At 38.8% G+C, this 24809-nt stretch overlaps 2 protein-coding genes across 2 annotated transcripts; both read right to left on the bottom strand.

Moving 5' to 3' along the window:
- Positions 1–1127: 1127 nt before the first annotated feature.
- LOC145771363 (2-(trimethylamino)ethylphosphonate dioxygenase-like) lies at positions 1128–23013 on the bottom strand. The gene is made up of 10 exons (XM_082583116.1): positions 22873–23013; positions 20894–21030; positions 19972–20170; positions 18785–18860; positions 18561–18605; positions 15900–16027; positions 14704–14911; positions 7940–8062; positions 1551–1655; positions 1128–1275 (listed from the first exon to the last, which is right to left on the bottom strand). The coding sequence occupies exons 1-10, from the start codon at positions 22956–22958 to the stop codon at positions 1168–1170; spliced, it is 1215 nt and encodes a 404-aa protein (XP_082439242.1). The 5' UTR covers positions 22959–23013; the 3' UTR covers positions 1128–1167.
- LOC145771365 (uncharacterized) lies at positions 10399–11506 on the bottom strand. Its single transcript, XM_082583118.1, has 3 exons — positions 11317–11506; positions 10611–10839; positions 10399–10497 (listed from the first exon to the last, which is right to left on the bottom strand). The coding sequence occupies exons 1-3, from the start codon at positions 11352–11354 to the stop codon at positions 10441–10443; spliced, it is 324 nt and encodes a 107-aa protein (XP_082439244.1). The 5' UTR covers positions 11355–11506; the 3' UTR covers positions 10399–10440.
- Positions 23014–24809: the final 1796 nt, after the last annotated feature.

Genomic DNA, 24809 nt, shown 5'->3' with positions numbered 1-24809 from the left:
GATCCTTATCAACGCTACTGCTTTCAACGAAGCGTACTAGCTGTCCCACTGTAACCTCCAATTCGTAGTGTGTAGCCTAATCTGCGCTGGAATCGTCTATTAGGAAAAACCTCCAAAACAAATATTGAATAGCAATTAAGCTTTTCTAACACAGCCTGTGCATTATAAGCAAAAAATGAGAATGATTTTATGCAATAAATTGTTTCATGTTTTGAGTAATGCCTTGTAGGTTATATTATAGGGAGCCCCGCACACTGTAAAAGATTTAGAAAAAGAAGGAGTTAGTCTACAATAGTTCCGCTGAAGCACAAGTTCCAGACCATCGTATCGTGGTTAATCCCGCAAAAGTGTCAGCAAGACCAAGAACTTTGTGTCGAAACAAAGAAAACATTTTGAACTTATGAAACGTTTTAGTTCTGAACTTCCGTGATATTTTTTTTTACTGTTTAAAGATTGTAGCCTACTTTGTATTTGTTGGGTTAAGATCGTTAGCACAACATCCGAGTCCCATAGAACTTATCTTTCAGTCATGTGTAGCATTCGTACTGCCTAGGCCTATTGGATAAAGCTCCTCAATGTTTTTTGAGCAAAAACTGTGATGTGCAGTCTAACCATAGAGAGAGCTCAACACCTGCTCACCTGGGCCACATTGAAACGGGCTTTTGCCTGAGGATGGTTTTTTTTATGTCCGGTTTTCTTTCTCCATCCTATTATTATTATGACTGCTCATCCACATCAATGTTGGAACTGGCAAATTCAATCCATAACACTTTTCATTAGGCTGTCATTCATAACTACACGTGTGCTTCTCTCTGTTTTTGTTTTATTTTTTGCTATTTGTTTTTTGGGTTTTGTTTCCGTGCTAACTACTGATATAATATAGCCTACTAGGCTACATAATTTTTCATTCAGGCACGTTTTAAACCTTTCAAGGTTTTGCCACCTTTTCCCGTTCATTAACGTGCTGGTAGGTCTATATCGATTTTTGTAGTTAGTATCTTTTTCGTCCCGGACGCATTAATGACGAAAAATAAAATGATTGATTGATTGATTGAAATAATCATTGGAAAGATAAAGCCTATACTGGAGGTCGATGCGTCCTAGAAAAGCGTAACAATGAATCGGGTGGTCAAAGCGTTTTATTGCGCTATTTATGGCACAAGCATATCAAATTGCGCTCCCATTCCCGATCTTCATTGCTGTGACTATTTTCCCCAGCTTTCTTCCAAGAAGTACATATTTGCTTCGGAGATCTTCAGAGCCAATATAACACCCCTGAAATGTATGTGATGTCATTAATATCATTTTAGCTTCACAAATCAATATTTGCCGTGGGTTTTTGGCATGAAATTACTTTTTAAAAATACTCAAAGAACTACAATAGATTATTTTTAAGTCGCTACTGAGAAACAGTTATTGAGTCACATAAACGTTTTTGAACTATAGCCTACTGCATATAAGCACATGGTCTATAAATGAATCAGTACGCCCACTTGATCAATTTTGTCCATTTAACGAAATTAGATTAACAACTAAGAATAAGAACACACTTGCAAGTGGCGCACGCCGCCGTTGCTTCGATACGATGCTCGCGCATGCATCATTCTTCTATTGTTGAATATCACCAAGTCACCGCTCCTCAATCGAAAGTGGAACTGAGGAAAAAGAAAGGTGGAACAAACAATAGTATTCAATAGGCTGACTGAAAATCTAAAAAAAAAAAATTTTTTTTGAATCTTTGGTCAGTTTGAAATAATTTTCCTGTTGGTAAATGTATCTCCTACACCAAATTTCACCATAAAAGCGTTTGACCCTGGTTCACCCGGTTTGAATTTTTTCAAAATATCGAATTTTCGCTTATCCCTGAAACTGCTCACTCGCTATCTTCTAATGCACTCTAGCATCTTAATGGACACAATAAGAGGCAGTAATGCAGACTTGTGACAAGCAAAGTAGTTTTATTGATGAATTAAACTCTATGAATTGAATTTAACTCCATGAATAGCCTACTGATACGTGTATTACTCTCAAAATGTCGAATTCTATCACATTTCAGACATGTCTTTCTTTGTGCACCGTTCTGAATTCGGTTTCGGCAAGAGGCTGTTTTGTTGTTCACGCAGGTCTTTCACTTTGATAAAGAAATTGTTGTTGATTTTTGATTTTGTTACCGCAGACTGATGGTAGTCTGTGACAAGCCCAGGGGCTCCGGAAGTGGGGGGCATGGGGGTGGATGCCACTTCTGCCCTCTATTTTGCTGCAGATGGGGGGATGGTGCCCTTTTAAGATCATGTAAGCTGCTGCACATTTTGCAATATAACAATTTCTGCTATTCGCTTTTAGTCTACTTTTTCATTTTTGCCTCAAAATAATATTCACGACACAATTGATTATAACAATTATAACATCATAACATAGCATGAGCCCTTCTGTGTCATTATTCTTTGTAGCCTATACCGGACACTTATTGTATCATTACTCGATAATGAGCTGATAGATGAGCAATATCGCTATAGGCCTATCTTATCTTAAAACTTGAAAAAAGGTCTTTCAGCAACAAAAGTGCCCTTTTTTCATAATCTTGCCCCCCTCACCAGTCAAAAATCGTTCCGGTGCCTTTGGACAAGCCCAAGAGCTTGTTCTGAAGAGTTATTCACAACCTTGAGAAAGTCGTCCTTTGATGCGTTTATAATCCTCATCTTTTTTTCCCTGAGAGAAGCCCGTTTGGTCAGAAAGACAGGCTCCTCATTAATAACATTGAAAAGCAACCGAGACTGTGGGCCAAATAAGTCTTTCAGCTGCGTGGAAAATGTGCATCTGCTGCTCAGCAGTTTTCAAAAAAGATTCTTTGCTGTATCTCTTCATGGTCCTAGCCATACTTTGCTTTTGTTGCACACCAGCGTTACTGAAAAGATAAAAGTCGACCAAACGCTCTGTCAGATGCCAAAAGTGGTTTCGAATTTGTTAGCCATGTCTTGGCTGAATTGTGGAAACCTCTCAGATTTATGTTCTTTTACATTGGTAAGCAATATTTTGTATAAATTCAAATCCTCGACAAGAGCTTGAAAGGGTAAAGCTGCTCGACCGTGCCTTGACATAGAACAGGCATAGAAACTTAGCAAGGTACACAATTTTCATCAGTTGAGACTGTGAAATTTCTTCTTTCAACTTGTGCTACAGCATGGCAATCTCCATAGTCTAGATTACCTTCGCCATCCAGCGTGCATAATACCTTGCACCAGGTGCCTTCATTCTAAATACCTTTCTTTCTGGCAACACACCGCCTGCAATATCAATTATCTTCCGCAAGAAAATTACGACAGAAACGTGATATTTCTGCAATAATGTGGAGGCTACAAAGTAAAAACAGGATGCTTAGCCTACCAAGAAAGATGAGGGCAAGCTTCAAAATTTCTTGATAATCATTTTTGAAGTATCATCAAGTGATGAGGCTTGACAAAAAAAAATGGTGCTTTCACATGTAGTGTTTTTCCTTCCTGCATTTTACTTCACACACTTAGAAGTATTGTTTGTCAAGGAAAAGCAAGCGGTCGAGAAAAACTTTAAAGGCTGCCTCATTTGGTGATTTTGTAGTGCTATACACCAAAGCAGAGGCCGCTCCAGACAAACGTTCCAGCACATGAAGTCGACAAGCTAGGGTTAGGGTTAATAGTTGCAATAGACTACTTCCAAATGCTCTTTTCAGACCCACAGTTACTCCTTTATGAATTCATGTGTTATCTGATGTTGTATCAAACACCAAACCGATGATTACATGTTTATCAATATTAAACTGGTCCAAAGTGTCCAGAATCATCTCAGTTAGCTCTTTAGCTGTGCTATGACCATTATCTACTTTTTGAATGTTAAGCAAAATTGCACTGTTTTCATGCGTTGCCGTCAAGAAAACTGCAATAACTTCTTGGGGTGTGCCAGTGCCTACATGTTGTATGCTCTGCAGCATTTTTCTATCCCAGTGTTGTGAATATCTACTGCTTTCAGTTTCTTGAATCGTTTGATGATGTTTATCAATTATAGATTCACTGGCCGCAAAAAGGCTGTAAAATCAACTAAACTGACATTAAAAGCATGCACTATTAGTGACTCTCAGACTCGGAGCAGGGTGAAGATGTTCCACGTGGAAGTTAACAGAGGAAGTTACGTCAAAATCACGTGGTCAAATTTTGGGAAATCCCCTGATCAGATACTGCTAAACCACTTCGAAATTTACTAATTTTTTTGCAAAATTAAGAATTTTTCGGGTCAAAAGTCAAAACCCAACAAAACTTTTTGGTTTGCAAATATCAGTGAGCAAAATGGAACATTATTCCAAGCTGACAAAAATTTTAAAGAATATCAAGGAAAATGAGCCACCCTAGTATTTAAGGGTTTCATAAAATCAAGGGTAAATCGCATAACTCCGGGATTTTTAGTGGGGACAGGGTTCGAAAGTAATTCTTTTTGTCTTAGCTGGTGCATTAGTAGTTAGTACAGGGCAAATTTTCATTGCCATAAAAATCCAAAAAAATTGACTTCAAAATTCAAAAAAGTTGGCTTCATTGACTTAACGGAAAATTAACTAAATGAACCATTGTTTTTTGTATTTTATATTTAAAATGAGATTACATCAACGAAAAAACATTTTAAAACCTTTAACAGAATATATTAGGCTCGTCGGGAAGCTGTATAAGCAGGCAACTAACTCCACAACGAACACCATGTTCACCAAGAACAAGAGTTGAAATGTGACATAATGTTAAGTTCAGTAGACCACAGCCCTGGAAAGGGCCGTAGGTATTTTTCTCTAAAGCAGCTTATCGGTTATAATCAAGAAAGAAATCACAAGCTATTCCTCGAAAGGGCGCCACTGTGCAGTCCATGGCACGCTTTTCAGTGTCTTGCCAAAGATACAGCCACATGCTCTTGAGCGGTGTCGAACCGGCGCTTAATTAACTTTCTGGTCTTTAAATGTTCATTATTCTAGAAATGTCATCACTGGTTTGCAGTGTTTTAAACGTTTAGATCAGTGGTTCTTAAACTGGGGGGCGCGCCCCCCCTTGGGGGGCGTGTGAGGCTCGTAAGGGGGGCGCAAGAAATTGAAAAATTCTGCATGAATTATGACTAAACATGTCTTCACAACTACACTGGACAGTCGATTGTTGAAGATGAAACTTTGTGTTACAACAGTACCAGTGTTTGTAGAGCGTGTTGTCACATCTCCAATTCTTTGTGATGTTTTAGACGTTGCTAAATGTTTCTGCGACACCTTAACTCTCGTAACACAACGGTTTTCTGGCACAGCAGCCTCGCTCTAATTGTAAATAATAATGGCAACGACTGACAATGACAGCGGCTAAAAGTGCAGCAATATCCCGAACTCTACAACAGTAGCCTACCATGCGTAAACTTTTTTTTTAGCGTTGATTTAATTGGGTTTATTTTTAATTAATCAATTTTATTGACATAAAATTAGGGGGAAAAGAAAAAGTATAACAAAAATTATCTAAATTTTGACTTTATAGATGCCATAGTAAATAAGTACGGTAAATGACAAAGTTGTACCACAATGCGTCATATATTTTCAAAATCTGAGCAACGACGCTTTCAGACCAACTCGTTCGCAGCGACATCTTGAAAAAAAAACACGTTGACCATCAAAATAAACCTTTTGCTTTTTTCAATGCAAAAAAGACTCTTTTAAAAAAATAAAGATTGCAAGTAGCGAATGCTTTCGCTAATCGTCGTCGGCGTAAGATGTAGAAACGTCTTTCGGAATTGCTCACATGATAGCTCGGGAGAAGAAACCCCACAGACAATTTACAAGAGGAATTCTTGGAGCTAATAGGAAATTCCACTGAAAGGGACGACTTTGAAGCAATGCCACTAACTGAGTTCTGGGTGAAACATGTACAGACATTTACAAGAGTGTGGGTGCTGTGGCTATACGCACACTTCTTCCATTTTCATTCACTTAGGCCTACTTGTGCGGAAATGGTTTTTCTACTTTCATGAACATAAAGACAAAATCTAGACACAAACTTGACTGTGAAGCCGATCTAAGATGTGCATTTTCTGCTACCGTGCTAATCCTCGAATTAAACATTTAGTATCCAAAAAACAGTTACATGCAACTTACCTGGAAGCGAATTGCTGTTGTGCTTAATGTTTTTTGATTTTGAAACAAGGTGGGGCGCGAATTTTGTTAGACTTGTAAAAGGGAGGTGTGTCTCAAAAAGTTCAAGAACCACTGGTTTAGATGCTAAACGAAGCATAAATTGAGATAGACGAACAAGAATTTGTTAAAGTATAAGTTTTCTCATCGTTCCAATGATGTTGACCTTTTGATTTTGATTCCATACTTTCCTTTGTTCATAAAATTTGTGTATTGAAAAATACGATTGTGTATATCATTTTCATACTAATTGTTGCGATCTTGCTAAATACAGCATAGGTTAATTCCACATAGCACATAGACGTGTTTCGTCGACTTAGAAAAGGCATTTGACAGAGTACCAAGGAAAGTGATGGAATGGGCAATGAGGAAAAGAGGTATACCGGAGGTATTAGTGAGAGCTGTGATGTCTATGTATGAGGATGCAAGAACAAAAGTGAGAGTTGGATCAAATTATTCAAACGAGTTTTCTGTGAAGGTTGGTGTACACCAGGGATCAGTTTTGTCACCTCTGATATTTGCTATTGTGGTTGACGTTGTAACTGAAGGAGTGAGGGAGGGCTTATTGAGTGAAATTTTGTATGCAGACGACCTGGTCTTGACAAGTAATAGTATGGAGGGAATGGAGAGAAAGTTTGAGAAATGGAAAGAAGCATTTGAAACCAAGGGTATGAAGGTGAATCTTGAAAAAACAAAAGTGATGGTGAGTGGAGCAGAAGGAACAGTTGTTGAGAGCAAAGTAGATCCCTGTGGAATATGTGGCAAGAGAGTGATGAGAAATTCAATGCAATGCAAGGAATGTGGAAAGTGGGTACATGCAAGATGTGCTAATGTCAAGAGAGCCGCAACAAGATTGGCGAAGTGTTTTGTTTGTGGGAAATGCAGTAAAGGAAGGAATGAAGTGGAAGGCCATGATGATGAGTTCTGCCATGGCATCGAAACAGTGACAGACTTCTGTTATCTGGGTGATCGGATAAATGGAAGTGGTGGATGTGAAGCAGCGGTGACAACAAGGGCAAGATTGGGCTGGGAAAAGTTCAGGGAATGTGGGGAAATGTTGCATGGCAGAAAATTTTCACTAAGGATGAAAGGAAAAGTATATCGGAGCTGTGTGCGGCCTGCAATGCTATATGGTAGCGAGACATGGGTATTGAGAGAGAGTGAACTGGCAATCCTGAGAAGAACGGAAAGGTCAATGGTGAGAGCAATGTGTGGGGTGAAAACGAGAAGGGAAAAAGGGACTGAAGAATTGTTGGATATGCTAGAGATGAGAGAGACCATAGACCAACTGGCAAGGGCAAATGGAGTAAGATGGTATGGACATGTGATAAGGAGGGAGGAAGGAAGTTTTCTTAGAAAGGCGCTAGATCTAAAGGTGGATGGGAAGAGGAAACGCGGTCGTCCAAGAAGAACGTGGAAACAACAAGTGAAGGATGAGTTTAAAAAAGTCGGACTGAAGGAGGAAGATGCAAGGGACAGGGTGAAATGGAGAAAAGGGATTAAGACAATTGCTGCGCGGAAACAATCGGCCACCCCCACTAGTGGGGAACAAACCGACGATGGATTATGATGATGATGATGATGACATAGACCTATAGCTCACATTACAAAATTGTCATCCAGTTGTTAATCAAAAACCAAAAATTATTTCTATCTTTATCTATTTATATAAAATCCTGATTCTACAGCCAACACTAAACACGTAGTCAAGCACCAACGAAAAAGATGACAACTATTTTAATAACAACAACTGTTGTTTTGGGTTACCATAAGCTCTGGTCTTTCCGCCATTGCCTGCAGTTTCTTGTAAGCTCTGTAGAAAGGCTCTACATCGTCTTCATGAACTCGAAGAATGTCTTCAATGCCTGGATTCCAAGCGAATCCAACAATCTGGAAAATAGTTACCGATATAGAGTCAAGTCAAATTTGTTTCGATAGCGACATATAACCAAACAACCAAACAGAGCGAATAAAAATTTCAAAGCAATGTACAATATTGTACAACAGTAGGCTACTGTAAATAAATTTATGGCACAATCAGGATTGTAGCGAAAACAATAGAATTCCATACTTCTAATTGAACAATGCTAGACAAAGACCTGAAAAATTGGTGAGAAAACTTCTTGACTGAAAATGAGATGAATTAAATAAGGAGGTTGGTTAAATATTATCCTCGGACTGAGAAAACCCTGAAAAGTTCATTCTATACATAAATTTGATTAAAACAATGAAAACTATTAATACTACAAACAGTGCTCAATGCTAAGCAAAAAAGCAAAGCAGAGCGAATTAAATCAAATATAGTTATTACTATCTAAACCCTTGACAGCCTGTTTCACCTAAACGGGTCATCAGAAGGTTCTTGTTCAAATAGAATTCTATTTGATTGATTCTATTTGAATAAGAACCTTCTGATGATCCGTTTAGGACTTTAGGTGAAACAGGCTGTCAAGGGTTTAAATTTGATTAATATATCCCAACACTAACAAAGTGAAGACTCATATTTGTAACATACTAGGTCTACACCAAGCTTTGTAGGCTACCCTGAAGAGATTCGCTATGCAGGTGACATGACATTGTATGAAGAGGAAAATGATGGTGATTATTCACTTGATCAGATAAATGCGCTGGCAATCTTGATCTTCCAAGCCATTTAAGACAATATGTACAGTTTACAAGTTGAAAATGTAACTTTACATAGATGATACAAGGTAAGAATAGGCTATAATTAACTGATTTGGTATATGTTCTAGAGTCCAGTGGTTCCCAACCTTTTTTTGGCTGTTACCCTAATCTCCACCCTGAAGTGAGCCAATTACCCCCACGATCAATTTTCAAAAACAAAAATGTTTATTGCTATGTATTTCAAAGGGCTAACAATGACAATCAAAATGCAATACAATACTGAATACAAGATAACAATGCGTAGTAAACATTCAATGCGAAGGTCAGGCCTGGACTTCAGGCGCCAGCTTTGTGATCCTGGGCTTTGTGGTAGGCTACTGAGGACAATTCTTGTGTCGCTTTCGACATCCTGGCGATTGCGCTTCTTTGTCTTCCTTCCCAAGACAGTTAAAAATCCTTGTTCACAGAGATACGTTGTTGAAAAAGCTGTCAGGATATTTAATGCCCGTGTCGCTAATGTTGGTGCGTCCTGGAGTCTGCTAAACCAGAAGGTTTCTAAGCCTTTCCCATTGAAATCAAGTTTCAACGCTTTGTTCATTCGGAGAGTGATAAATTCTTCTTTGGCCGAAAAGTCGTCATCATCCACCTGGCTGTCATCACATGTGAAGGGCTCAGTGCACCATTGAAAACTAGCCGTGTTCAAATTCGGAAAGTAGTTGTCCATCTTCTTGGCTAGCTGGCCTAAGTGGTCAGCTATGTCCTTCTTCAACGCCGCTGTCAACTCAAGTCCATTGCCTCCGAGATACATGTCAAACGTCTAAAACTGTGCTTCTTCCAACTCGCTTGTTCCAGAATTTAACCTTTGCGATAAATGCTGCTCCGGCTACTTTGGTGTCGATCACAGTTACATTCTTGCCTTGAATTAAAAGATTGCCTTTGTTCGATTCACCAAAGATATCAGCCAGGTAGCACAGCTGGGAAATCCACTGTTGGTTAGAGAAGTATTCAGTCAAGTCGGACTTCTTTTCTATCAGAAAAACATGGACAGCCTCACGAAGTTCGACCAGGCGGGTTATCCTTTGCCATGAGACAGCCATCGTACTTCTGTGTAGTACAGTAATACTTCGTATATTTCTCCCATCTTCTTGCACAGTTCCTTGTAAAGACGACTGTTCCATTCCTTCGCTTTTATAAAGTTTACAACCTCCGGTCTCGTTACCCGCCGAAAACAGGCAAATTACCCCCAGGGGGTAATTTACCCCCAGGTTGGGAAACATGGTTCTAGACCAACAATGCTAAAGAAAATGTGTTGATAAAAACGAAAGACGAAACAAAGACGAAACAAAGACGAAACAAAGACGAAACAAAACACAAACGAAAGACGAAACTTGCCACAGTGCATGGTAAATTATTCCAGAATTCAAGCTGATTTTTTTAATATTTCAAAATGGAGTCTTTGGTTCTTCTAGCCATTTAGAGTTAAGTGAAAAATAAAGTTTTCAGCAGATGATTTTAGTTGTTATTGTGCAGAAATTGATGAGATCATAAACAGGGTTCGACCTTAACTTTTTTCGCACTGGCCAACCGGACAAGTGGCTCACCATTTGCACTGGTCCGCACGAGATCGCACTGGTCCGTCCCGTTTACTGATAAAAACAAGATTGTCGTGGGAAGCACGAGGCCAACTCAGGGAAAACCACCTTAAAACGACAATAATAAATGGTGGCAATAACATGGAAATATACAATGGCAATAACAGTAACAACAGTTTATCTAGGCAAGACATTCAATCTACGTTGAGTCTTCAATTTACTTGGGGCTCTTCTTCAATTTCTAAATCCGATGATGGGTCATAATCGAAATCTGATGACGGGACGATCACGGGGTCATAATCGAAATCCGATGTGTGCTTGTCTGGCCTTGTAAACACATAGCCAGTGTCAGGCCTTCTTGACCTCACAGATGAATCGTTTGCCAGCCATTGATGTATGGCAGGTTTGGGGTCGAGATCTTTTATTTCTGCTGACCGTAGCTGGATGGCACTATCAAATAAATAACTTGGCTTACTTCACAATGTAGATACTAACTATCTGTTTCAGTCTGATGCTGTAAGTTCGCTGTGGATTTCGGTAGTAGCGGTTCGTCACAGCACATGACTATGGAACTGTGTTCCGAAAGCTTGTGACAAATCGCCACTACCACAGCGACCCACAGCATCAGGCTAAAACAGGTCGGTGGTATCAAGGCTACATTGTGAAGTAAGCAACGATCATGCCGCTAAAAGAAAAACTCAATCAATTACATAGCTTGGCTTGGTTATGAGTTTTTCAGAAAAGATTCACTGTTTGTCTGTAACTTTACGTCAGTACAATATTTACGGCAATGTGTTTGAGGTTTTTGCATTAGTTTAGTTTTGCATAATAATCTCCACGCTGCCTGATAAATCCTGATCGATCTCTTTCGTATTGTCATTCCACACGTTTAAATTTTTTAACTGGCTGGGCCGCTACGAACCACACCGTTTTATTGTAATCTTTGAGAAAGCATGGGTTTTCATCAAAAGGGCAGCTCCTGGCTATGTGTCCAATCTCTCCACATCGGTAGCAGTGGTTGTCACGGCAACGTCTGTTTTCCGAATGTCCGCCGTCAGCAACGCACTCCCTGGCGAAGTGTCCGCGTCTACCGCATCTATAGCAAACTCCAAATGGTCGTCGCCTGCCTATTCTCCTCGGTTCTTCGCGCTCATTGTATCCATGACCGTGAGATCGTCGCTGATTATCTGCAGAACAATCTCGAGCACAGTGACCATTCTTGCCACAAGAATAACAAATAACTTCAGAATTTCTCTCAATAACATTTCCGATTATAAGATCAACTAAAGAGTTTTGTAAACATAACGCTTTCACAGTCCCACTGCAATACGGAGTTTCGATATATATCTTCGCTAACGGTCCTTGGATTGAAGTGTTATTTATCGACATCACAATTCCAGTTTTTCCCGTTAACTGACTGTCTTTAACCAAATCTCTCCTCACCATTATACCCGTAGAACCAGAATCACGTAAAACTTTTATCTTTTTGTTTCCAACTTTTCCATCCACTACTGGCAGGTAATCTTCAGCTATTATTTCTTCGTAAGCATCTTTTTTTGTCTTCTTTCCCGTTCTCTTCTCCAACTGATCATGTTCATCCGATCTCTCATTCCCAAGCGTGAGTTCATGAATCATTAACGCACAACCGCATCGATAAACGTCCGTGTCTTTATCTTTTCCAGACTGATTGGATAGGGAAAATGACTTGTTCTTGCATTCCTTCGCTTCGTGTCCTTGCCTATTGCAACGATTGCACCACTTCCTCGACTCCTGATGATTTCTGTCAGTCTTCATCCGGCAGTTAACAGCCTTATGACCTAAGCCATTACAATTAAAACAACGTACTTCTCTTGGAACCGCACCTCCTTTAAAATTATTTGTTTCCTCCTCGTCATCATCGACTGACAACATCTCTTCGGTCGACAACTTCTCATCATGGGCAACTAAATACTGTTCCGCCACACTGGCTATGTCTTCTAGAGTCTTCGGACTTCTCTCCATTAAATAAACAGACAGATCTTTTGAACATGAATCTGTGAATTGTTCCTTAACTATAAGGTTTGCCAATCCGTCCAATGATTGATCGGCCCCCGAAAGTTCAAACCATTTTAACAAAAGGTTTCTTAAACGTTCAATAAATTGACCTGGGCTTCCGTGTCGTTCGGGCTTTGCCTCACGGAATCTTTGACGGTATTCATGCTCGGTAAAATTGTATCGCTTTAACAGAGCTAACTTCAATCTGTCGTAATTCATGGCTTTTTCTTGGGAAAGTCTTGAATATACATCAAGAGCTTGTCCCGATAATAACATGCTTAGCTGGGTAGCCCACGTCGACTTCGCCAATTTGGCTATTGTAGCATATCTTTCAAATCTTAACAAATAACTATCCAACTCATCTTTTTCTTCAACAAATGATGGCAAATCTGGACGTCTAACTTGCGCCACAATAACATCTCGAACATTATCATTAGTAGAATTAGATCGCTCACCAATGTCCAGTTTTTGTTTTTATAAATCAAGCCTTAACTTGTCCAATTCATATTGCGCTCTTCTTTCTTCAGCTTCTGCTTCGTACTGCCGTTGTGCACGTTTTTCTTCAGCTTCACGCTGTGCTTGTTTTTCTTCAGCTTCACGCTGTGCTTGTTTTTCTTCAGCTTCAGCTTCACGCTGTGCTCGTTTTTCTTCAGCTTCAAGTTCTGCTTTCCTTATTTCACGAGCAGCTCTTCTATCTTCTCTTTCGTCAGCTTCTCGCTGAGCTTTTTGGTCCATTATCTTGTGATACTCTTCCATCACAAACTGAGACTTCTCATTACCAGTCAGCCCCATTCGTTCAGCCATGCTCCCTAAGTCTTCAATCTTCTCATGTTTGACGGTATCCGCCATCTTGACAGCTTGTTGCTAATTTATTATTCTTTCAATAAATCTTTCGGTATTCTTCGTTTTTTGTTTTTTTTTTCGGTTGATCTTCGATTTTTCTTCGGTTATATTCCCGGACGAGCACCCAGAATGTCACGATTTCTTTCTATCTCTTACCAGGAAAAAGACTTGGAAAGATTCAATGACGTACTTTAATGGGTTATAACCGAAAAGCAGTCAATTAAATGTCGAAAGGTTCCACTAGTGAAATGATAATCTAACTTCTTGAAGGACTTTAACGAACGGCTTCTCAAATAACTCTAATTTCGAACACAATTTATATCAGCACCAATTCTCATCTACTTGTATTCGATTTCTTCAACTCTCAATCAACAATAATTTCTGCACCAACTACCAATCTACAACTCATAACACAACTCTCATAATCAACTCGTCATAATACAACTACCATAATCACATAATCAACTCAATAATAATCATTACGCAAACTACACCACTATTTATAGAAAGTTGTTTCGGTCTAGTAACATCGAGAAGGTTACGTAATGTTGCATCACACGAACTCATCGTTCGGTCACGTTGCACTGAGCGGCGTAAACAAGCAAGTTTAAAGAAAACTCTAGATCTGCACGTAGCAATTGAATGACCTAGAATACACGTTACATAATACAGATTTCGTAATCAGAGGTTACCTCAGGATAATGACCGATGATAACCTATAGCATAAGAATTTTACAATCAAAACAGCACGCTCGATCGAGATACAAGCAGCCCGTGGCAAGACCTCGCACATTGATTGTGACAATCTAGGCAAGACATTCAATCTACGTTGAGTCTTCAATTTACTTGGGGCTCTTCTTCAATTTCTAAATCCGATGATGGGTCATAATCGAAATCTGATGACGGGACGATCACGGGGTCATAATCGAAATCCGATGTGTGCTTGTCTGGCCTTGTAAACACATAGCCAGTGTCAGGCCTTCTTGACCTCACAGATGAATCGTTTGCCAGCCATAGATGTATGGCAGGTTTGGGGTCGAAATCTTTTATTTCTGCTGACCGTAGCTGGATGGTCAGAAGATCTGTTACGTGGTCAGCCCGGAGCCTTGACCTCAGCTTTGTCTCGACAATTTTGTACGTGTCGTTGCGATTACCTTTTTTCTTATGATTTAACACCGTCACGTGATGTTGCGATTGCTTTTTTCTTACGGTTTAAAACGCACGGATCACGTGTTTTGTTGTTTGAAGAGCAGCGCAAACGAGAACCACGCACTCTAAACGATTAAACGACATAATACGATGATATTTTGCACTGGACAGTCGGACCAATGCGAAACGATTCGTACTGGTCGGCGGGGAACTCGCACTAGACATTGGCCAGAGGACCAGTGCTAAGATCGAACCCTGATAAAGGAAGCGAACAATGAGGGTGATTACCTGATCGTCATAATCGACTTGGATGATCGGCTTTCTTGTAATTAAATGAACGGGAGCACCGCGATCAGACCTGTAGTCGATTGTTGAGAACGTGCACGGGACTCGGGTGAGGACGCGAAAGTCTTCGGGGGATTCCTTCCTGAAAAGTTCCATGACGCGAAACATGTCGACAAGTTGGGAATCCCCTCCTTCTACACATTCGTCGAATCTGGAATCAAATACAAAAAATCGAAGACACGTGTTGTATTGTAATATATTGTAAACAAAAAATCACTTTGTGTCAACATTTACGAGCCAAGTTTGCAGCAAAACGGAATGTAGACGACAGTGAAATCTCCTGATATACGGTAGTTAATGTTTTGAGGCATCATCGTTAAAACACTACAGAGAGAAGATTGTTGGCTGACACACGATGTCTATCGCCATTCTTGCCTTACACTCCAAAGTTTCGAACACATCAACTGTATGCATAGTTTGTGCTTTCCAAACACATAATTTCGTTTAAAACTGTACATTGACAAAGGAGATCAGTTTCCTAGCAAGAAAAAAAACTAGCCAACAAATCATGAGTGCAAAAATATTATGAAATCACAAAAAAAAAAACATTTCGAATAAGCTAATCATAAAACTTCATTGTTTTGATAGATATGGTTTAGGTCCATTCATAGATGACCAATCAAATATATTACAATTTGGGTAGAGAGGTAACTCTTTTAAACCATAAACAGACATAACTAAGCAACAACACTACATTTAACATTATAATAACAACAAATAAATTTTTTAACTTTATAATGTTAAATGTAGTGTTGTTGCTTAGTTATGTATGTTTATAATCAAATATATGTTCAACAACAACTGACAACAGTTCGCCCCGTTCTCTCAGTGGTTACGTGCCCGGCACAAGATCACGTGGCGCAAGTTCGACTCTCGGGATGTGCACTTGAGCAACGCATTTCAGGACAGCTCTCCATTCAGCGGCACCTAGTGAATGGAATAATTTCCCGGCAGCAACAGCACTTCAACAATCGGAAAACTTCACTCTGCCAATCTCAGTAACCGGCCCTGCGTCAAGAGCTTCTACAAGTGTGCGAAACTACCAGGAATAACCAATCAAGGTTTTGTCAGTCCGAGGATAAACATCCAAAACCAACCAACCAACCGGTAGTCTTCACTTTCAATTAGTTTTCACCAACCGAATAGCATGCAGTAATTGCATCCCGGGTCCTGCCTCGTAATGACACTGGTCTGTGTGTAGTGGAAGACAGGCTGAGGAATCTGAAAGGTGATCCGGATGTTTTCCAACGTCAATCACATTGAATATCTTTATGTAAAAAAGGAAGAATTGTTAAAATTTGGAAAAAAATAATCTAATAGGTGATTTGCTGCTAAATGTGTCTTAGCCATGAAATCAATAAAATATCTTAAACACCTGGCTTCTGCATTTCTGAAGTTACATTTGCAAGGCCAAACCAGTTATGACTAGTTTAAACAAATTTATTTCACAGCAAAACAAACTTTAAATTGTGATCACACTTACAAATTCATAGAACACAAAGTTAGTTGATGGAGCTTTGACAAAGAGTCCATGTTGTTGTAAAGATATATTAACCTTAGTAGCGCCATTAAGTCTGATATAGCCTAGTTTTATATTATTTCTTGTTCACGCAGAAAATACCCAAGTAAATAACATAATAAAAATGTAAAAGAAATAATATTAAACGTTTTCAGAACATACAAGTAAAAATAACATGGCATGAAAAGACCAATGTAAATTTGCACAAAACAACTAATAAACATTTTAATAAAGTGATCGATTAAGGTTCCAGGAAATTGTTGCGCCATCATTCTAGGTCCTTGCATATGATAGCTAATGTAGCAGCCATATAAATCAAGCAAGTGTTGCAGTGTTTTTCGTTTTGACCGGTAAGTGTGTTAGCACCGTGGGAAGAAACAGGTGTTCACCAAAATAATTATTGACTCAACCGGTCCAGAAATTATTTGACAAATAGAAGGCAAAGTTCAGAAGAACATTTTATGTGAACATGCAAGGAAGCACACAGGTTTACGTGACCAAAGTCATTACCACGATGTCTCCAAGCTTTATTTATTCAAGTTCAGCCAACTTTAAACAAATTTTGAAGTAGTTGCTGGCACTATCAAATAAATAACTTGGCTTACTTCACAATCTAGATACTAACTATCTGTTTCAGTCTGATGCTGTAAGTTCGCTGTGGATTGTGGTAGTAGCGGTTCGTCACAGCACATGACTATGGAACTGTGTTCCGAAAGCTTGTGACAAATCGCCACTACCACAGCGACCCACAGCATCAGGCTAAAACAGGTCGGTGGTATCAATGCTACATTGTGAAGTAAGCAACGATCATGCCGCTAAAAGCAAAACTCAATCTATTACATAGCTTGGCTTGGTTATGAGTCTTTAAGAAAAGATTCACTGTTTGTCTGTAACTCTACGTCAGTACAATATTTACGGCATTGTGTTTGGGGTTTTTGCACTAGTTTAGTGTTGCATAATAATCTCCATGCTGCCTGATAAATCCTGATCGATCTCTTTCGTATTGTCATTTTACACGTTTAAATTTTTTAACTGGCTGGGCCGTTACGAACCACACCGTTTTATTGTAATCTTTGAAAAAGCAGCCGGTTTTCAGTCCGATCGCTGGGACAAATCCTGGTTTACTCTTTTCGACTATTGACAGCTCTCTGCTCGACAGACGTGTGTTCGAGAAGTATCCGCGTATTTAACAATGGCCCTCTCTTATTTGCGTCTCAACACTGTTGTCCCACTTCTTCATTCCCTTTAAAATCTTCAAACATCTCATTCACGGTAGTGTCAACCAAACCAACAGCCTCTTCATCGACTCCTCTTCAAGGAGTTAGATTTTCTTCGTGGAAGATCAATCGTGAATCATGAACGTCCTTTCGAGAGTAAAAAAACGGCTTTGTATTGTGCCTCGACGTATAAAGTTTTGTAGTAACAGATTGCTCCAAGTAACTCCATCAATTGCTGTCACACCGTAAAATAATGTAATCTCCTGCTTCATGATTGAAGTATTCAATAAGTTTAGCCTGGGAACACGGTTGACAGACTGGGTGCAGCAGCCTCGTCTACTTTGCAACTAAATACTTTGTCCTTGTTGAGGTGCCAAAGAGCTGTCTGAACATCGACACCGCTATTAAAAGTGCTTCACGTGCTTTGAATGCCTGCATCTCACAATCTTGAATAACTTTTATAATATTTTTTTCTCCATTATCTCTCGATTCGTAAGGTTGGTCGGAACAAGTTCCTTCATACAAGGTCGATGCTCCTTAAAACAAGTACTCCCGTCGAAACAAGATACCCATTTGGGCTAAAATTCAATTTCAACAAAAAGATATCCTCTGCTAATTTGGCCAATCACAAATTGAAAGTGGAATCGTGATCTCAATAGCCTACAAGCTGACTTTGTTCCTCAATGCCCAATGCCGAAACCGTAGCCTACCTGTCACTGTCGAAGTAAATGTGTCTCTACAGACCATTAGTACGAGCATCAGGATTTTTGCTCACCAGTAGAACAAAATTGGGATGACATCTGTTATTTCTTGAAATGAGGCGCGAAGGAACAAACCACAGATCATCATCGATGACAGTTACCAAGTTATCTTCACCAAGTGAAGCAGAAGATCTTCGTCTCTAGGACGACGCGACGACGCTTCAGATTGTATTGATGTCTATTTTCGATGTTTTGATTTCGCAATGCTTCTATCGTTAGTGCATAGTTACCAATATAATTAACATGCATTTGATGTAAAGACGTTGTAAAGAAGAGCAACAAGAAACAATTGGCATTGCTTACTTTTCCATAAGTGTTGTCGACGAGAGACCCCAGCGTTTCGCCAACCTAAGTTGGGTACAAATTAAGATGAGAAGTTAAATGTTATAAAAAAATGTTAATCACCGCTGACAGTTATATGAGACAGCTTCAATGAGGTAATTTATAAATCTAACTGGTATTTCGTGATGAAGAGCTTCTAGCAAAATTGAGAAAGAGATTATTTGCAGATTTCCAACAGTAATTACCTCAGCAACAGAACCTTCTTTGCATGGGACGTTAGACACAACCACAAAACCAACATTAAAAATATCTTCAAGCATTCTGCAAACAATATTTCTTGGTTATGGCTGATATAATGCATGTCTTACAATTAACTTCACTTTGTTTTCTACACATTAATAACAAAAATACAAGCATGCTAATTTTTCAAAAAAATAATCTAGTAACTTTATAATATTGTAAATCAAGGTATCAGTGCTGTATGAGCATCACCTCGCCTCATTTTATTTAGAAATAAAGTAGTGGGCTCTTACTGTTTAGTGATAACACCTAAAATGTTTTGCGATGGTATCTCTCAAACTATGGGCTTGTTTGAATGCGCCAAAGAATTATTAAATGACAGATGCAGACTCTCTAAATGTAGGAAATTAAACTTTTCATTCTCATCATATTAACAAAAAAAATAAATGCATACATAATCTGCAAAAGGAATAGGCCTAATTAAAATGCAGACAGTGTAGTCATTTGCATAAGATGTGTCAGACATAAACTGTTTTGTTGTAATCCTCATGTTTCAACTCGTTTGACGATACTTATGGCACTTATATATGTTCAAGGTAAATATTCCAAATACAACCGAAATATCAAGTTGCATATCGCGATTTTGGGATTAAATCCTCTTCAGTGTAACTTTATAACAGGTACAGTGAAATGTTCAGTAGTCCTGTTCAGAAAATACAGTAGTTTAGTTCAGAATGAAAGTTATGCCATACACCAGGGATGTCCAACCTGCGCCCGCCTGAGATTTTTGTGCGTCATTTTCACTCCAAGTAGTATTTTGAACTTTGAATGTTAGCCTAAATAAAATGTACCAGTCAGCTTTTATGGGCGCAGTAATAGTATAGTATGAGAGAAAAAATAAGAAAGCGTCCTTTAATGCAAATGTTGAAAACACCTAAGCTGGAAAACAATGTCAAAAATCTCATTGACTTTGTAATGTATAGAAATAAATTTTTGTTTCTTTCTATGTGTGTGTTATTTGTTCCTATTTTCAAAGATGAAATTAATGGTTTTTAAGTGTTTCTTTATGTAGGCTACCCATTTTTCTTGAAATTTAAGAGGTTCTGCTGCCCATTGAATTATTTTAAGGGACAATGCAGCCCGCTATAAAAAAAGGTTGGACATCCCTGCCTTACACGAACCCAATATTTACCGAAATAGACACTCGTCGTTTTCTAAGTTGTTATAATCGATTCTTGGAATTATGGAAGTATCGTTCACTTTCATATCTTTTTCATGGATCATTTTGTAAAGACACTGGTCACAGTAGCACATCTCTCTCAACCAATCACAATCCATGAATGTCACGTGATCTTTTGTAGTGTCGCCATTTATCCAAATACTGAGACCATCTTGAAAACGATTAAATAGAAAGTTACATCTCACTCCACTCAACTTTGAAAGCAACTGTTAAAATATAAATTAAGCAATGACCAATTCAAACTTTTTATATCTTTATTGTTAAACAAATGTGTCGGCTGCATAGCCGACTGATGAGAGGCCTGGAACGACGCTCCAAAAGGTGTAGGTTCGACAACGTTCAAGAGCATGTGGCTTTCGTATGAACCAAACGCCGGTAATTCATCAGTTCAGATTCCGATAAAATATAAGCAACCCGCAAGCAGGAGCGAAGCTAGCACAAAACTTCGGGGAGAGGGGGTAACTTATCATTTTTGTATATCTGAGTGATCCTGGTAACGTGTGGAACAAAAGTGGACCCTAACCCTAACCCTAACCCTAACCCTACAGAGTAATCTGGAGGGGTTTTTCCCGAAAAATTTGAATCAAACATCATAAAATGTGGCATTTTGAGAGTACTTTCAGTTTAAATTAATAATAAAACTTTGTCAAATGATGCTGTAACAGAGTGTGACTGCGAAATGTTTATTTAAAATATTTCGGGGAAGGGGAAAGTTTCCCCTTTTTCCCCTCTTTAATTACGCCCCTGACCGTAAGATATCAATTGACTGGCAAAACACTTTGGTATACGTTATCTGATTATCTCTAATTTTATCTAATTTTAAAACAACCCACAACATATTTAAAAGTTAATATTATTTTTATTGCATATTTACTTTTAGCTTCATTGATTTCAACTTTTTTAACTTCAAGTTGATCTGGAAAGTCCGATCTTTTGACATTTCGCTCTCCAACAATCTTTCGCTTGCATCGATCACATCGACAATTGAAACGCAACCAACAGGAATGGAACCTGCAATGCGTAACGACCGCAACATAAATCAGGAAATAAAACAGATAGCTTCTTTGAAAACGTAAACAAAACAGATGTTATACGCTCCAGCGATAGGTTGGTATGCTGAATAGGCTATCGCTGCGCACAGTTCTTTCCGCAACACTCATTTGATTGATAGATTTGATGTTAATCCTCAGACCGAAGGAAGCGTTTTTGAGAGCTTAAACCTGGCAGATGCGGCGCGTACTTGTAGAGGCTTTGAACCACTGACGCAGGGCCGGTTACCGAGATTGACAGAGTGAAGTTTCCGAGTGTTGAAATGTTGTTGACGAAGAATTGTTCTACTCACCAGGTGCCGCTGAATGGAGACTTTGGAGAGCTGTCCTTGAAATACGTTGCTTAAGCGCACATCCCGAAAGCCGAACACGCCGATTGATCTTGAATCGGTGCGATTGTTTTAATATTTTAATGATCGTGTTTTTTGTTTTGTCTTTGTCGTATTCGCAAATGCTTCTTTCAATACTTCAATAACCTTGTCACTGCACCCTAAACACCCTCAAGCACAGTATAGGCCTACACCAAAATCACTTCTTTCCCTTGCACTCAAGAAATTTATGCAACCGTTCCTCAAGTCAAGGTAATGTCATAGTTTGCTTTCTGAGACAGCAAGCGATCTGTGAAATGTTTTACCGATTATATGACCTCAACTTTTTATCACCTTTGTCGGCGTAGTAACGGCAAGATTATAATTTCTGAGACAAGAGCCTATCATTTCAAAACAAGCATGCTGCAAGAAGAGTTTTTTCATCCAACCAGCTCCAAATACTGGTATAAAGAATGTTCTGTCTGATCATCGGGACACTTGATTCACAGTTGCTGCTGTCATTGGCAATCCAAGAAAAAGTAATTGAAAAATATTGATAGTTTTGATACCCTAACAAACTGATGATCCTAGGAATGACCTGCGAATGGGCCCATGGGGCCGCAGAATGAGACTGGACAGTAACTACTGCAACCTCGAAAGAAGAACCGTGTTAAAGCAGTAAAAACAATTCGTGGATGAAACCATAAATCTTACATTTAATCAAAAACTGATTGATTGCTTAAACATACCAGTTGCTTTATTGTAAACCTAAACCATTACATTGTCACCTTAAAATGTCTTGCGGAAATTCGATCAAGTGTGCAAAGCAAAACGTCAAGATACCCAAGAAAACTATGCGCCGCCATACAAGCGTGCAATTGTGCATGATCACTCAGTGTTCACATGATAAACCAAAAGTTTTATGTGCAGCCAAAATACTGTAGCCTGCATCTCGGACGACACATGGCTCACACATCATGGCTTGAACTAATTTGGTCCAAACCACGATAAGGTTTAACTTTTACTATAACTTGTGGTCTCTTGAAATAGTTCAGTCCGACTTACAAAACATCAAAAACTAAATAAATATTAGCCTACTTACAGAATATTTTGAGAACTTTCCTTTTATACATCAGCACAGCCGATACAAATTACCCAGAGAGCAAAATCCGCCATTTTGACATTGATTCAATGTCTGTAAACCTTGAATCAATGTAAAAAGTGGATTTTGCTGTCTGGGTAAAAATAACAATGCACAAAACAAAACGTCCCCATTCAATTGCGTGTTGGTACGACAAGTTGCAAAAGTGAACTTTGCATATCAACTTCAAAAGAAATAAAATTTAAAAGTCTGCTGGGTTAAATGAAAAAACGTACCCAGACAACATAATCTGTCATTTCCACATTGATTCAACGTCTGCAAACGTCAAATCAATGTCAAAATGACGGATTTTGTAGTCTGAGGTAGGCTATACAAGTCCTAACTGAAACCTTACCTGCTTCTGTGGCCATCTTGCCATTGCAATTCTACAATGTTCTTCTTGGAGCTAATCGCCGCTTTCTCACAACGAACAGCGGCCATTGTTTATACAAAGTACCTTTGCAAGCGGAAGCGCTACAGGCGAACACGAAAATCCTTTCAATGAGTTGCATTTTTTCTTTTCTTTCTCAGAACATTTTAATGCGTTACAGCCACAATAGGCGAGTAAGAAGTGACATTGGACCCGGACATTTTTGATAACAACCATTTTTTAGTTGCATGAGGCTTGTCTGGTAGTCAGACCGACGATTCCAAAATTCGGCAAAAATCGGACTTGGGGAACTGCCCCAAAACCGCATTTTAAATTTTCATAGCGCGCCATCTAGCGGTTGTACATATTTGTTCTAAGTAAAATGCAACTTTGGAAGCATGTACACGTAATTAACACTTAAATAAGTGTATTAAAACTTTTTAAAAAAGGTTGTGATCATGGGTGTCGGCAGGGAAGGGGCACTTACCCCCCTCCCCAAGGATTATGATTTTACATGTAATTTGCTCGGGAGAGTGCAATTTTCAAAAATTGGATTTGTCTTCCACGCAAACACTTTCTTATAAGTTTTCAACCAACTCTACTTCAGTTTTTTGATTTCTCTAAATAGTTTTGCGCCGTAGGCGCAACAACCATTTCCATCATACGTTAATAATAATTTTTTTCACAATTTTTGCACCTGACCACTCAAATGTTACTTTAAATTTAGAACTTTTTTTAACTTATGTTGCAGCTTACAAGATGGAATTTGGCTTCAAAAATTGTGCCCTCCCAACCCCCGCTTCTCCCCCACCCCTGCATTTTTTCTGCCGACGCCCATGTTTGTGGCGTATTTGGCCATTTATTACAGTCTAATTATTTTCACGCAATTATAATTGCCTACGTTAAAGTGTAATAATCAATGTACGCTATATGACACTTCAACAACATTAGCAACTGAAACAAATGGGGATACAACGTTGACAGATGTAGAATCAACGTATAATAGAAAGATAAACATCAGCGATTTGAGAAATTAATGCTTATCTGGAGACCATTTAATGTCGTTTATTCAGTACTATTGCTTTGCTTCAACAGAAAAGGTAGCGTATATTTAATATATGCGTTCATTTTCATTTACAAATCATTTATTACAAAAAATATTTTACTTGCAAAAACTACCACAGTAACAATTTGAGGTCCCGTTCTAGGGATGCAACTATTTTTATTAAAGTAAGTTTATTTCTACACTCACAGCTCTTGGGTATTTAACACTCTAAAAGTGATGAATTTTCACACTGAGCTTCACAAGCACAGTGAATACTGCATTTAAAGCCTTTCTTGGAGCAACCACAAGATGTGCATAAACATTTAGCGCTCCTGCAATTGCGGCTAGTTTCTTTCAGAAAGGTTTTGGGTGCACATTGATTATCTGTCATTATTGAGACCAGACCAGAAGCTGTTTCCTTGTATCCATAGAAAGTAGGATTCAGCACAGTTTTCAAATGACGCCATGTTGACACTTGATGATGCACACAAAGGCTGTGAAAGTAGCATGCTCTACTTGTTGGAGGCATTCTTTCAACTGATATATATTTACGGGGATACAGCGTAATGGTAGCGCAATAAATTTAAAGTATATTCATGGAAAACACTTGCTTGTGCAGATTTTGGACAAATTCTTCTCCAATTCTGGAAGTGTCTTTTCTTTTAAAGCTTCCTTGTCTCCGAAGGCGGCACATTTAGCTTACGTTGCACTTTGTCCAGATCTTTCAAGATTTTAAAAACTTTTACTTTTCCCGTTTCCTAAAAGCAAGATGTTGTATCGCATCCAGAGAATGCGTGGCAAAATAGCAAAGATCGGTACATATTTTCTCCGAGAAAGCTGATCTCGACGAATGGAAATTTTCACGTTAGACGTTATC

This window comes from Aplidium turbinatum, chromosome 5 (genome assembly GCF_918807975.1).
Source record: "Aplidium turbinatum chromosome 5, kaAplTurb1.1, whole genome shotgun sequence".
Lineage (NCBI taxonomy): Eukaryota > Metazoa > Chordata > Ascidiacea > Aplousobranchia > Polyclinidae > Aplidium > Aplidium turbinatum.
This window is presented reverse-complemented; position numbering and strand designations above follow the sequence as displayed.

Bases quoted from the DNA above. Each gene is read 5' to 3' on its own strand.
- LOC145771365 (XM_082583118.1), bottom strand. From the start codon at position 11,354: ATGAAAACCCATGCTTTCTCAAAGATTACAATAAAACG. The intron at 10,840-11,316 runs GTGTGGTTCGTA...TTTATTTGATAG, and splicing joins TCAAAGATTACAATAAAACG to TGCCATCCAGCTACGGTCAG. The intron at 10,498-10,610 runs GTAAATTGAAGA...TGTCGTTTTAAG, and splicing joins AAATTGAAGAAGAGCCCCAA to GTGGTTTTCCCTGAGTTGGC.
- LOC145771363 (XM_082583116.1), bottom strand. From the start codon at position 22,958: ATGGCCGCTGTTCGTTGTGAGAAAGCGGCGATTAGCTCCAAGAAGAAC. The intron at 21,031-22,872 runs GTAAGGTTTCAG...TACGCATTGCAG, and splicing joins CAAGATGGCCACAGAAGCAG to GTTCCATTCCTGTTGGTTGC. The intron at 1,656-7,939 runs GTAACCCAAAAC...CTTTTTCCTCAG, and splicing joins CGGAAAGACCAGAGCTTATG to TTCCACTTTCGATTGAGGAG.